The sequence below is a fragment of the Theropithecus gelada genome, chromosome X (genome assembly GCF_003255815.1).
Source record: "Theropithecus gelada isolate Dixy chromosome X, Tgel_1.0, whole genome shotgun sequence".
NCBI lineage: Eukaryota > Metazoa > Chordata > Mammalia > Primates > Cercopithecidae > Theropithecus > Theropithecus gelada.
In genome coordinates, this window is record NC_037689.1 from 17,434,640 (window position 1) to 17,450,594 (window position 15,955).

Consider the following 15,955-nt stretch of genomic DNA (forward strand, 5'->3'; position numbering starts at 1 on the left):
AGGTTTTTACCTTCTTTGCAATGGGTTTGAACTTCCTCCTTTAACTCGGAGAAATTTGATCATCTGAAGCTAAACAGTCATTGGCCAAAATATTTCTAATTTTATGATCTCACCCTGTGTCTATTTACTGGTTTAAATTTGTGCTCAAAATTGTCAGTCTTCAGTCCAGCATTAATTAGGAACCATGAAGTTTTCTTTGTCGTCTGAGTCTTAATTGAGTTTATATACCTCTAACTTCACAAAAAAGTGATCATATGGATAATATAAGTAGTTTATTTCCATTTAATGGTATTTTCTGGTGGTAAGCTATTATAGTGATTGAGTGTCATATTTCATCTTGCCAGATGATACAAACTGAAATTTTTTAGCAAACTATTAAAACATCCAAGCCAACAAAAAGCTTGAATTAATTTTGAGCTAATCATTGTCACAGCTGATTTTGTAAACCTTTAGGTTGAAAAGCTTTTTGAATTTTAGGAGCTATGTTTGGTTCAGTTCTCTGCTATTATAAAATACTATTTTGTAAAATGCCTCAAGTTTATAAGGCCTATTTTAAATCATTAAGTGTTTAAGAATAGATGTTATTACATGGTAAAAGTTAAAAAGTCTGCTTTTTGAGTCTTAGTTATGGTATCACTGGAAGGATTTTGAATTGGCAATGAACATCTCTAGTAAAACAAAATTGTTTTTGAGGATGTGTTTAAAAAATAGTTAACATGTTATATGATTTTATAGCATTTGTTTACCTTTCAGTAATTGGCATTGACAAATCAACATTTTTATTTGTATTAGGTAAGTGAAAATCTCCCCCAAGGTATCTAAGAGCTGTAACTTCAAATTAACTTAAATATAACTATACTAATGTAAGTGTCTGGAAGATGGCACCCATGTTTGTACATCCTAAAATGGATTTATCTGTTTGTCCATCCAGTAGCATTTACTGGGTCTTCATTAGCACAGACAGTGTCAGGCACAGTTCCATATGTTAGAGACACAGGATGGATAAGAGAAAATTCCTGCCTTCAAAGAACTAGTTTAGTCAACTCGTAGGTCCTTTATTAAGAGCTAACCTTCAGTTATGCATAACCGTGTTTGTGTAGAATACTGTAACCCCTAACTTTCCTATTTGTGTAATATGGAAGGCCAAGTGATGAAATTGTTATTAAAAACACCAATTCCCAAATAGTGTGCCGTGACTTTTATATGCTAAATAGACTGTGGCAATGTTAGATTTCCTTTTTGACTCAGAAAGACTGTGAGGGTGAGTGAGTGAGGATGTATATGTGTGTGCATGAGGAGACAACAGAGCAGAACCCCTAGTCTAGTATGCTTTGGTTAGTTGGTATTCATCAAACCCCAAAAGATTGAGAAACATCAGTTGTTTGAGACCCTAAAATTCTAAAGTAGAGCCAGGAATCCTGAAAGACTACATTATGGACCTGATGAGTTTAATGCCTGCCATTTTTAACTGAGTATGTTGATCGTAAAAGAACTGTAGCTTGTACTCTCATTTTAAATAGATTGGACTCCTTCTGTAATAGGGATTGTCAACAACAACAACAAAAAGAATGGACTCCTAATGCTAGCCAGAATAAAATAGGTTGAAAATGCACAGATTTCCGTTTCCAGAACAAAAAGGCGTAGACTTACTTTTCACTGCCCCTTCCTTCCTCTATAAATATAACTAAATGTCCTGGAAATTATTCAACTGACAGCAATAAAGGGATTCTGAAAGTTAGGAAGAAAGCAGAGTAGCTAGGAACCTCAGGACTAGAGGTTTGAGGACAATGAGTGCAAGTTCACTGGGTTTTCTTTTAATCTCCCATTTTCTCCTAGACTGGGTGCTGGAGATACCTGCAACCCAGAATCACCAGTGGGCAAAGAAAACAGAACAAAAAGCCTGCTTTTTCTGGCCAAAGGACCAGGAAAGGGAAAGCCCAACAAAGAACTAAGTGGGAGTGCTCATCCCCACTGTTTTATAGTGGGTACTCTGATCTGTCCCTATTATGGCCCCAGTTGCTGCAGGAGCAGCAAAGCCCCTGGCCCTCCCACTCACTGCTCTACAACTGGGGCCATGACGGGTGGTTTGTTCTGCCAAGTATGGTGAAGACCAGGCCATTTCAGCCCCTATGGTCTGCTCTGTAGACAGCAGCAGCAACAGCAAAGCCCAGGCTATACTGCCTTTGCTCCCAACTGGCCCTAGCAGGTGGTTTCTTCTGTAGGGAGCAGTAAGCAGCTGCAACAGCAGCGAAACCATGTGTCTTCCTGTCCTCCACCTCATGGCTTAAGGAGACCCAGGCCCCAGTAGGTGACCCCCTCCCCTTCAAGGTTTCCCAGCAATAGCAAGTGGCCCTGGGAAGTACCTTTTGTCCTTGCAGATGGCATCAGCAGGGATTGAGTGGGAGTCCCAACATCACCAGGAGAATGAAGCACACCAAAATAGCATTGTGAGGGCTCAGAAAACTAAACTGTCATTGGAACTGAAGCCCACAAAAGTAGTCTAGAACCTACACACTAAACCTAAGCAGGGTTACCATCCTGCTAAAATAGAAGATCTTGTCATCAAGTCTCCTAACAATAAGCAAAACATTCAGAATACAATTGAAAACCACTTGTCATAGCAAGCATCACAAACTATCTAGGATACAATATGAATGAAAAAAGACATCAACTGATTCCAATACCCAGTTGAATCAGATATGGGAATTTGATGAGGTTTTTAATTCAGCTGTCATACAATTTATCCAACAGTCAGTTGCAAATTTTCTTGAAACAAATGAAAAGACAGAAGATCTCAGAAAAGTAGAGCTAAGAGCATTTCCTAATGAACTAGAATGTCAGAGAAAAAAAAGGGTCAAGAATGGTGTCATAATTTTTGGCTAAGCTGTCAGAAGGAAATTCGGAGTTGCCTTCAACTGAGATAGCGAGAGGAGAGATTAGAAAGCTCAGTTCACTCAGATGTTTTGGGGGATATGATTGCCCTTTCTCTTCTTGTCTTCCATGCCTTATTGATTAGCAGGAGTCATTACAGAGACTGAGAGGTTGGTCCATCCATGGGAAACTGGTTAAAAGTGAGCATCACTAACTTGCATACTCACATGCATGGACTTTGGTTTCTTACCTAACTTGAAAAATTCCCCAAGTGTTTAGATATTTGATTTTACTATGTTGCCTAAACAGTTACATCCACTATACTCTTATTTTCAAATTTTTTTTCCCTAAAGCAATTATTTTCCAGATCATCTACTTTGTCTTTAGACCTAGAAACAGATTACTACAATTATGATTCAAAACCTATTTTCTGCTGCCCTGCACTGAGCTGAGTAATTGGGTGTAAATGGTTATTTCCTTTGCATGCTTTGCCTTTGTGTTAAGTGTTTTTTGGTTAAAAGACCAGAGGTTGCATTATTGCCTGCTGAATATGCTTATATTAACAATTGTAAAAAAATAAATTACTTTTGGGAGTATTAATGAATAGGCATTTAAATTGCATAGTTAAATCTTTTCCATCCTTTACTAAGCAAACAATTGGATTACCCCCATAAGAATTTAATTGACAATTTCCATGCCACATTTGGGTAGGGAATATTTGTTACAGAAAAAAGTTGTTTGAAATCAGAAGGTTCTTAACTGTTTCAATTTCATAATTTGTATTTGTGTTGTTGTTATACATACTAAAATTTAGGTTATCATGTCCAAAGTCCACTGATAATAAATGCTACATGGGCAATGGGGTGGAGTGTGACAGAAGAGAGAGGTTTCTTAACCACAAGACTGGACTGCTAAGGTGTAATATGAGTATGGGGGCAAGAGGTAGGTATTTTATATGGTTTTTCCCAAACTTACTTGAACGAGAAACTTTCATTCTTTAAGGACTCCACAAGATGCCAATTTGGGAAACCCTGACTTAGAGTGTTAGGTAATTACATTTTTGTTTCTGTTTTACAGTGTAATTTTGTATACTCCTGATGCAACTGAAATGAATAAAGAGAGGCATATTGGTGGCTTTAAGATCTCTTTCACTAGCTTATTTAAATTAGATAATTTAATTTTATTTAATTTAGAAGTAGGTTTACCTGGTTATGGAGATCTTTAAAACATGGTTTTAAATGAGAAGAGATTAACAGTATTCCACAGAAGTGTCACTGAAATAAAAATCTGTTAAGGAGGATAACAACTTCAGAGTGCAGATATTAACCTCCGCCCCCTAGTTGCAGAGTTGTGATTAATGGCTTGCAACAATACTATTATAGGATAATGTAGCATTTGGAAAACAACCTATGTTAGTGGCATATTAACAGAGCACACCCCTTACAAATATGATTTTCAGTGTAACTTCAGACTTCCATAATTATTAGTTTCCATTGACAAAGTGTGGATTATGCACAGAGAATTTGACAATTGTGATAATGCTAGGTACTAGTTAAAAGTAATTAGGTTTATGAACACTAGTAGAGAAGGAGGAGTGAAGAGGAGGAGAAAAAGGTCAGTAGTGAGTTTCAAAAAAGTTGTTTCTCCACTAAATATTTTCATTGGGCCAATTTCGATGTATAGGCCCACATTTAGAAAATAACAAAATGTGAATGTATAGCTCTTAACATAAAAATGAAAGTTATGGTTTTCTTGCACCAGCCTTAAGAGGAGTGTTCCTATTTAGGGCAGACCCTGCTAGGCCTTCCTGTTTGTTATTTCCACAAGATATGGTACCCTAAGAGCTTGCCTTTCGCACTTCTTTTTCCTTTCTGGGCTTCTTATAATCTTTCTATGGGGATGTGTCCAGCAGTCCCTTGGGGAGGGGTTTGGGAATATATTCATGTTTTCTGGGGTCTGTCCTCTTTATTCTTAAGTGCTGTCATTAACAGCAATGGCTTCAATTACCTCTCATTCACTCATGCTACCTAGGGAGTATAGAGGTTAAGAATTTAGATTTCGAAGTTCCATATGTTTAGGCTCCAGCCCTAGCTCTAACTTCCACTGTTTGACCACAGACAACCTCTGAGCTTCAGTTTCCTATCTATAAAATGAGGCTGGTATTGTATTAGCTATGATGACAAATAAATTATGATAAAAAACGAGAATCTATGTAAACTTCTTGGCAGCATGCTTGCTGCTGACATGTTATATTATAAATGACAGTTGTTGATGTCTTCATTATCATGACCCCTTCCTTGAACTTTATACTCCTATCTGTATGCCCTCTATAAATCTCTGCCTGGATATTCCATGGAAACCAGTATTTTCCAAACATAGCCATGTGCTTTGTTTCTTTCTCAGCCTTCTGTCAGTTCTTTCTCTTGTAATTTCTTTCTCATTTGGTGGTATCATTCACCCAGTAACTGTTGCCAGTAATTTGTAAGTTTTCTTACGACTCAACCCCAACCACCCTCTAGCTAATCATTCACTGTGTTATCTTGTGAATTTATTTTCTTAAGTATCTGTCTGTCGCCTTTACTTTATCACCTCTTGCTTGGGCTAACGCAGTAACTTCCTGAGTGGCTCCCACCCACTCCACAACGTCTCTCACTCTCTGTCATAGTGATCTTTGGCCCTCTTTTCCCTTTCTAGCCACTTCTCACCCTCCAGTTTTTCATGCTAGCAGTACCAAATAGCTTAAAGTGCCCAGCACACACTGTGGGTTTTGTTTTGTTTTGTTTTCTGAGACAGAGCCTTGCTCTGTTGCCCAGGCTGGAGTGCAGTGGCATGATCTCTGCTCACTGCAACCTCCACCTCCCGGGTTCAAGCGATTCCCCTTCCTTAGCCTCCCAAGTAGCCGGGATTACAGGCGTGAACCACCATGCCTAGCTAATTTTTGTATTTTTAGTAGAGACAGAGTTTCACAATGTTGGCCAGGCTGGTCTCGAACTCCTGGCCTCAAGTGGTATGCCCACCTCGGCCTCCCAAAGTGCTAGAGTTACAGGCATGAGCCACTGTGCCCTGCCAGGGCCCAAAACACTGCGCCCTGTGTTTTGACTTGGCTGTAGGCTGTTGCACAGGCTATTACTTAGCTCTGGAATCCTTTCCTTTCCCTGCTTAGCCCAAAAAACTCCTACTCATTGTTCCAAGCCCTCCAGGATGTCCGTATGTCATAGAGGCCTTCTCTGAGTACCATGCTATCCATAGATTTTGAGTACCATGCTATCCATAGATTTTGTACATATATATGCATATATATACAGTATATACACATATATACTGTATGTATACATGTATCTATATATGTATATGTATATTTATATATAATTATATGTACATGCATTCTATATACATACACATTATATAATGTATGCATATATACACAATATATTATATATACTATATATTATACTATATTATATGTATATACACATATATACATTATATACACATATATGTATGTATACATACATTATATATACATTATATACATATATGTATATATACATTATATATGTGTGTATATACACACACACACATATGTCAACAGCGGCCTACTAGATTGGAAGTTCCCTGAGGACAAGAATTGCTTTATTAATCTTTTTTCTTGTTTATTCTTTATAGTCTTTGTCTTATTTTCATTGGGGAAATGAGGTAAATAAGATAAAATGCAAATGTCAGTAGAATTTTTAAAATCTTAGTGCTTTAATATGTATTTGTGATTTAGCTAAGATTGCTTAAAGTGTGTAAAACTAAGTGAGAATTCTCACTTTTGTAATGTGTTTATCTTCATATATTTTATATATTTTCTTGCTTGTTTCTTTCCATCCATGTCTAATCTCCTTCTTCACATTTCTTATGTTATAAAAAATCTTTTTTATCCTCTTATTAATAGTTATTGATATATCCTCCATCAAGTATGAGCTAACAAAGACCTAGAATCGATGTCCCTCTACATTGGCTCTAACCCCAGCCTTTTTCACACACGCAAGCGCGCACACACACACACACACACACACAAAAATCAAATTTTCCAGAACCTTTACTTTGAGAAGAAATTGGCTTATGTGACCAGCAGTCCTCTCATAGAAGTAGTAAATGATGAGTGTGTTATAGGTAGACTCAGACCAGAAGATGGTGTGCTACATGAAATCTAAAGTGAGGTCTACTAAACTTCACTGAAGTATCAAGGTGTGACAGAGGTACTAATTATGTCAATATAAGTACTGAGTTAGTAAATGCTAGTCTTAACTCTGAATTGTTCAGCTTTGACAGGTGAGCTAGATTTGTTCTGTTAGCTTATTGGAGATTCATTGCTAGCTGTTTCAAATAAGCCTCCCCCTTCTATTTTCAAGGAATGATCTGAATCATACTGCGCTTAATTCCTTTGTCAGGTCTTTAATTGTTAACATTTAGGCAACAGCTCCTGAGACTTTTATTTTCATAATTTTCCATTTCGTGTGTGTTTTTTGCAGTAGCAATGAGTAGGAAAATTTTTTTTCTTTGGTTTAATCACTGTACCTAAAGCAACTCAGCTTGGTGAATGTATGTAAGCACATGTGTTGGAGCCTGGGGATGGGTACCAGAAGTGTTAAAAAGTGTCAGGACAGCATCTCTGTTCCCTTCCCGCTATCACATTGATTACTACGATAATCATTGTCACAGCTGATTTTGTAAACCTTTAGGTTGAAAAGCTTTCACAAAGCTATCACAGAGCACAGGAAGACAAGGAGAGGATTTATTGATGAAATTATATGCATAAGCTCTTCTTTAGTGGCAATGACTACCCTAAATAGTGTTGAAATAAGAGGGAACAGACCATCGTTATCTTTCATTGGTATAGTTTTTATATAAATTTATGTATGTCTATAGTTTTCAAGATTTTATTCTTACTGCTAATGTTGTCATTTATAGTTATTTTATTTTAGCTTTGTTTCCTTTTTACCCACCCATCATCGATGTTCCTCAATTCTTAACGTCAGAACTGTGTAAAAAGTAGTAGAAAGATACAGATTTAGAAAATGGGTAGAGAAATATCTAGAAGCACCATGATTTCTCAAAACTTTATATACTTACATAAAATTGTTATTTAATAAATATATCAATGGCTTATTCTTTTCTAGTTTGTCATTTTTCTTACATCATTCACCAAATATTTTTTGAGGGCCTAGTATGTACTGGGCACTCATTAAGTTTATATTTTAATATGAATACACACACATAAATATAACATTACATATTATAAGTATATATGAAATAATATAAATGCATGTATGTGTGTGTATATATGTGACTACACACAGTTTATTTTCATTATTCATGGTAGTTGTGTTCTATAAAGTTACCATGAATGCTGAATGAACCAATACTGAACCATTGCTCCTAGGGGAAATACAGGGTTGGGTTCCTTCAAACCTCTGGTCACAACATTTTCATCAACTGATCAATATATAACCTTGTTTTATGTGTGCTTCTGTTTAAAGATACTGCATGTAATATATACTGTTGATTCATTAACATTGAACTCACAGCCAACATTGTTATAACTCATGCCTGAAGGAACCTTCTCTAACTCACATATTTTCCCCATAAGACACATCACAGCCTTCTTGTGCTTAGGAACACTAGACAGTCCCTTCAGCACTATGCTTGGCGACCATCTTAAACAGCAAAATCACCAAGAAAAAGCACAAAATACAAAAAATGCTCTAAATAGATTTTGGAAAGATCACTTGTTGATGGCATGAGAGCTGAAACAAGAAGGCAGAGCATCATCTTGTTTGCCTTCAGCTGGCATCATGCACATTGGGTGACTCAAATTTTTCACCGTTACATGCGTGTCTGTAAACGACTGAAAGTGCCATGACTATTGATTTGGGGGTTATAAGTAAATTTTACCAAGTAGGTGAATTTACAAACATGCACTGTGCAATGTAATGAGGATCAGCTGTGTATCAGCTTTGTGTCTGTGTTGTGTGTATATGTGTGTAAAAACTTGTTCTTGGCCTTCACTTTCCCTATCTTTGTCTTTTCTTTTTTAAATCATTCACGGTTTTCCTACGTATCTTGTGGTACATTGCACAATTCATTATAAATGTAATGGGGCTTCCAGGCTTGTGTTATGGACGGAAATTTCACCACGTTTATTAAAGGTTTCCTGAGACATGATGTGTTTTTGTTTATAGACCTCTCATAGGGTGAAAATTTAACATGTAACTCCAAAGTTTACGTGTTGCAACTCAAAGTATTATTTTAAGTTTATTACAATTAGATAAAAAATGATAACTGACAATTCATATTGACTTTATTATGTTTGAGATGCAGTGTTTTTTTGAAGTGCCCTCAAAAGCCCTTTGTGCTCTTCCCCAATCGCAACTCCCTCCCCCTCAAACCACTATCCTGCCTTTTATATTAATCTTTTAAAATTCTCTTTATAGCTTTACCCCCTATGTTTGTATCTCTAAGGAGTATATTGTTTAATCTTTTAGAACTGAGTAGCAAACACAAACTTATCTGGGTAAAAAAAGGACAATATTACTACTATTGTATGAAGACTTAGGAGAAGAGAAGCTGAACAAGCTCTTGTTCACAGTCTGGCTTCAGATGTTCTGAGAGTGGTTAGGAGCCCATTCTGGGAAGTCGGTTGGCACATGCACAAATAAATCCCAAGGTCATGCACAAATAAATCCCAAGACAAGGGGCTCTTCACAGGCAGGACATTTCTGCTGTAGTGCAGGATAGGGGGAGGTACTGAGCACCCAGCAGGAATGTGGTGGGGGGCAATGGTTGCCCTGCATTTCCTGCTCTTCAGCTTCCAGATGCCTGCCTCCCATTCTCAGGAATAGATCAAAGCAGGCACTGCTGTAGGGTTAAATTAGAGTCCTCTGCTAGTCTAGGCAGCAGAGAAGGGCAGAAATCTCCTCAACCCATTGTCAGGAAAAGAAAAATGGAAGAATCTGGATCCAGCTCACCTAACTATTCTGTTTTCAGGTTTAAAAGGTGGCCCGTGGCAGTGGGAAACTTATGGCTCTCAGTCTGGACTGGTTGTCCTCTGTGCCTGAGGCACAGCTGTCAGCCCAAGATTTCCCTTCCTTGCATTCCTGGGGATTCCCTTCATCTCTCTTCTGTGTTGGATCTCCTATTTGCTGTCTCCAGGCAGGCTTTTTACTGGTCTACTCTTATTTTAGCAAACACATCCTACAATAATTTCTTCAGAAAGTATGCATGGCAAGTAATTTATTGAGCTTTTTTGTGTCTGGAAATGTCCTTATGGTTATTGATGGTCTGGCTGGATGTTGAATTCAAGATTAGAAATCATTTTCCTTCATGATTATGATGGTGTTGCTCTATTGTCTTCTAGTGTTGCCATTGAGAGATCCAAAGCTCTTCTGGGTGAATTGTGTCATCCTTCCTCGCTGCACATCTTTACCCCCACTTCTGGAAACCTGACAATCTCCTTGTCCACAGTGATTTTAAATCTCACAGTAGTGTGTGTATGGATATGGGTCATTTATTTTGCTGAGTACTTGGTGGGTCCTTTTAATTTGAGCTCCTCATGATTTAAATTCTGGGAAGTTTTCTTGGATTATTCCTTTAATTTCTTCCCCTTCATTTTCTTTGTTATTTATGCTCTGCTTTTCCCAAGTTTATCGGCCAACGCTTCTATTGATAAATTTCTCTGGGTGTTTTTCAAGGGCTCTTTTGTTTTCTGAAAGTTCTGGTTTTTGTTTCACAATTGTGATATCTTTCTGAGGATATTAATGGTAATTTGAAGTCTTATTGTATAGTGTGTTTCCTCTAAGTTGCTCTTTTTGTTTGTTTTTGGTTCTGTCTTCCAAATTAGAGACTCTTCAGATGTCTTAGGAGCCTTAGTTGTTGTATACTCATGATTAGGAATAGAACAGTGGTTCTCAACTGGGGGCAATTTGAACCTTCCCCACCCCAGGAGGATATTTGGCAATATCTGGAGACCTTTTTGGTGGTTAAAATTGGAGGGGGTGCTATGCTACTAGTATCTAGTAAGTAGAGGCTAGGAATGTTGCTGAGCATCCTACAATGCATAGGACATCCCTGCGCAACAAAAAATTAGCTAGCTCAACATGTTAATAGTGCTGATATTGGAAACTCTGTAATAGAGGGCCTCAAAGCTGATTAAGAGAGCTCCGAAGGTGCAAGTGAACCTGTTGACTTTGGATTTTGCTGGAGGATGATCTAGTTGAGTAGCTTGGAGAACCTCTTCATTATCTTTAGGTCTTTTTTTCTGAGCTAGTCAGATATAGAAAAGTCTTTCATATCTATTGCCTTAAGGGTAAAGATCTGGCTTCCAATATTCTCCCATTACTCAAAAAGGGACTCGAGCTGTCTGTGTTTAGTGTATATGTGACCACATAATACCCTAGCTTTTCATATAATACCCACTTCCTCAACAGCCTTGTGTTTCCAGTTCTGAGACCCTATTTTTATTTTTTTATTTTTTTTGAGACAGAGTCTCACTCTGTCACCCAGGCTGGAGTGCAGTGGCGCCATCTTGGCTCACTGCAAGCTCCACCTCCCGGGTTCACACCATTCTCCTGCCTCAGCCTCCCAAGTAGCTGGGACTACAGGTGCCCGCCACCACGCCTGGCTAATTTTTTTCTGAGACCCTATGTTTTATTTACTCTTTCCAGAGAATTAACTTGTTGGGATGAGGGAGCGGCAGTTATCCATGGTATGGAGTACAGGAGACCACCTAGGGCTCTAACTGCTTCTCTAACACGTTTCATTCAAACCTTGCTATTTTAACTCTACCCTCTCTTCACTTCCAGTTCCAGAGTTATCTGGAACCCATTCATGAGTTTCTTGAGGATTCTACAGTATAGATGGGTTTGGTTCTGAATTTTCCTTATTTTCTCTTTGCAGTTCAGCTTTCCCAGGTCTGCTAAGTCAATTACTACTCTCCATCTGCTTTCTTGAATTCCAAATTTAATTATTACTATCATCTCCTCTCTTGTTCTCCCAATCCTTTTTTAAAACCCCTTTGGTATCATTTTAGTGGAGTTTGGATAGGGAAATAAATTAGATACATTGTGCTCAATCTATCCCATGATCCTGGAAACCAACATATTATATTCTAGCATAATTTCATTTAATTCTGGTCTTATTTTGGTGTATTTACCTTTGTTATCAGAATTATTTCCTAGACTTCGGTTTTCTTCACATAAATGAAAACTAGAGGATATTATTCTGTGTCTGCATAGGGACACAGTTGAATTCTTTTCAAAACCTTAGGGGATATTATAGTGATATTCGCTTCCAACATATTCTGGTTTAATTGACATTTTTGCTTAAAAACATAGACTGCTGTAAGCAGCCATCTGCCTCAAGTAGAACCTTGTGTTACCATCCCAGTCAATATTCAGAGTTTGTAAAAAGTTGAATAAATAATATATATTTCATTAAATCTGGATTGCTGTCAATTATCTTATTCCATTTTTATTAATACTGTGGTCATAATTAGTGGAAATATGAGAAAGATAGTTGTTTATGATGATGGCTTATAACTATCTCTACCAGTATTTTCCCCCACATAAATATTCAAGAACTGACTATACCTTAGATTTAAATTTTTAAGGGTGAAATTTCGAACATCAATAAAAGGTACAGGGCAGACTGAAACCTATACCTCCTGAATTTTTGCTGTTCTCTAAGCTGTCATGGAAGCATAAGTAATAAGGGTAATATAGTAGGTGTGTCACACTACTTTATCACTCCTCCCTTTTTAAGATGGGAAACCGAGCCAAATTTTAGATTTTTTATCAGTTTCTGCTGAGTTTCCAGTTAATGGGTTAAATCACAAAAACCTCAAAATATATTTTGGTATCTTTTTAGGGTGTTAAATTTGATTAACTCCCTGGATGTCATTGACAGACAGACCTTTAAAATGCTTTACTTGTAACCTGTCTTCAGGTCTTCAGTAGTTCATAGATATAATTATTTTCTTTGCCTCATATTACAAAATTAAAGAATTGGGGATTTGATTTGGTTTTTATTCACAGATTTTTAAAAGTTTGTGTTTTGTTGTCTAAGTATTCTCTTTTCTCCCTAGCTCTATTAATTTTATTGTTACTAAAAGAAAAGGGGGGAGAAGCTATGCTTTCTTCCTCACCTTTGTTCAAGCAGGAAAAAGTAAAGAATTGACTCGATTGACCGTGAACAATCAACCCCACGTACAGGTCTTGGGAAGTTTCCAAAAAGATATAGTGAATTGAAGCAGACTACACAAATGTATACATAAATAGAGTCCCAAGGGTTTATTTGTGGACAAAAACCAATTATGTGAAGCATTTCCTGAAATTGCTTGCTATTGTCAGGGTAAGTAATCACAAGTAAGTCATCAGGTTGAGAATGAAAACGTTTGTCCCTAGCTTTGTAATATTGTCTTCTCACAGAGGAAAATCTTTGAACAGTTTTGAGAGATTATCAAAAGGATCCTCTTTCTGTAGAGTTCTGAAAGATACATTATATTACCATTTCTTTTCCTCCCAGGTTAGCTTATTTCAGTTGCTTGAAAAGAGAGATTTGAAGCTGTTGTATAGTTGATGTCCTCATAATGGCATTAATGTCATCTTGGATAAATGTTTAAGTCTAAGATTAAATTTAGTAGTTTGTCCCGTAGTTGAAAGAAGGACAAACTTTAAGGCCAGCAGTATCACAAGTATTGTATTGTATATAAAGAACTTTTCTCTATCTGCTAATTGAGCACATGCATCTAGGTGTACTGTTCGTCCCTGTAATAAGCCAATGAAGGTGGTTTTTTTGTTTGTTTGCCTTCTCCCCAGGAGGGGAAAAATACACACATGTATACATGTACACATGTATTTAATGACCACCATATTAACCTTCAAATAAACCAATCACATTACTGTTGCATTCTGTATTTTATAGTCATTCAAACACACACACATCTATCTTTGGATTATCTTAATTGAGTTCAGATATTTCTTTTATAACTGTTAACCACAAGGAACCATGTGTGTGTGTGCGTGTGCGTGTTCCCTGGGCTGGGGTATTGGCATCTTTAAATCATCTCAGCTGATTCAACTGTGAGGTCTGGGTCAGCAAATAGCTAGACCAGTGGCTCTGCTCGTAGAAATTACTTCCCTTCCTCTGGTAATTTCAAACAATTCTAATTTGAAGTTTGAGGAAAATTAAGGATTTCTCAGATTTCAGGTGAAACTGGAGAGGTAGTTGGAGACCAAATCATGCAGGCCTTTCTCTTTGTGAAGTGTTTGTTCAAGTCTTTGCCCAGATTTTATTGGAGTGTGTGTGTGTGTGTGTGTGTGTGTGTGTGTGTGTTTTCTTATTGTATTTAGAAGTTACTTATATATTTTGGTTCTTGACTTGGACTGTGTATTGCAAATACTTTCTGTCTCTCTGGTGTTTTAAACAGAGATATCATATCAGATTTTCATTTAAATATCATTACAAGAATGAATGGGAGAAACAAGTTTTTCAGTAGTTCTAGTAGAAGATGGTAGGATGTGGGACATGGAGAGAAGAGGACAGGTTCAAGAGATATTTGAGATAAACTCAGTAGAATTTGTTAGTGAAGATAAGGTAAATGGTGGGTAAGATGAGAGGGAAGTGTCAAGAATGGCTTCAGTTTCTGGTTCATAAGAATACCACCATTACTATGGACTTATTTTGTTTAAGATGTTGATAATCTACATAGAATTATACAGTCATTATTTGCCTTAAGCATAAGACTACTATTTAGAATTTTTTAAAAATTACTGCAAATTGCAAATTTATTGGTCATTTTATGGTTTAGTAATCTTTTTAAATTGTTACCTCATGGATTATAAAAAATACGTTGGCAGTTATATTACTTAAATTTTATTTTGAAAACTATGTTCAATTTGGAGTCTAAAGTAGAATGGCTTCGTGGTTATATAATATGGCTCTAGTAGATGATGAAACAGTAAGACATTAATGGGAAATAGGAACTTAAGAAAATCAATGAATTAAAATTGACTTTTTGTTTTATAGGGGTCCCTTCAGTGTTGTACGACGATGTATCAACAGAGAAACTGGGCAACAATTTGCTGTAAAAATTGTTGATGTAGCCAAGTTCACATCAAGTCCAGGGTTAAGTACAGAAGGTAAGAGATGGATTTCAAGTAAGTTATTTGATGTCTGGCTTTATTTCATCTCCAAAATCCATTTACCAACCTAACCTTCATCTGGGGATGGGGAAGCAGAGGGTGTGATGTAGAGGGAAGTGGGTGGAGACAGTTTAAACTCTATTCTAGTTTGTCAGAATTCTAGGACATAGTATTTGAAAGACAGGGTAATTTACAGAGTTATAAAATCATCTAGGATTTCTATGGGCCTGTGTTTTTTGACTAGGAAGAAAGCAAAAATCTGGACATTTATTTTTTAGGGTCTAATTTTGAATTCTCTGACATGGGTCATGGGATGGGAAAGGAGAGAGGTGAAATAATGGCAAGGATGATAATTGAAGATTCAGAAGAAACTTAGTTACCTCAAAATGCATCGCTTACTACCTTTAGGATTATGATTTAGTGGAATTAAAACATTCGTATCTCACATTTGGCTTAAGTCACATATGATATATGTGTAAAACTTTGAAAGATCAGTACTGTTAGGACTTTCAGGACTTAAAATTTTGTTTCAACACATTATTATGGATAATCGTATTTATATGTATATTTATAAACAGTACGTAAACATTTTAAAGTTTTTTTTTGTTTTTTAAGCCATAGTTTCATGTAACTGTGACGTACATGCTCATACTTCAGATGGCACAATTGATCATGATATTAATTTTTCTAATTAGCCCATTACTAACTTTTCACTTTTCCACAGTTCAGTAAAAAAATGAATCCTTCTTTAGTCCTTCCCTTTTTAATCCCAAGAGCAATACAGTTGATAATTTAGATTAGAAAATCTAGGGCAGTGTAGCCTATTTATATTTTGTCCAGTTATTTTACCTTGGGAAGTAGAAGCCCACATAATTGTGAGTTAATCTGTTCCTGGAGAT

The 15,955-nt window shown here is 36.7% G+C and overlaps 1 protein-coding gene across 4 annotated transcripts in view; it reads left to right on the forward strand.

Annotated features, from left to right (window-relative positions):
* Positions 1-15,955, forward strand: part of CASK (calcium/calmodulin dependent serine protein kinase) — a 392,463-nt gene that overhangs the window by 58,988 nt on the left and 317,520 nt on the right. For all 4 annotated transcript variants that reach the window (XM_025372348.1, XM_025372349.1, XM_025372350.1 and 1 more), the window contains exon 2: positions 14,941-15,053. In XM_025372348.1, coding sequence (XP_025228133.1) covers positions 14,941-15,053 — 113 coding nt within the window. The remainder of the gene's footprint in view (positions 1-14,940; positions 15,054-15,955) is intronic.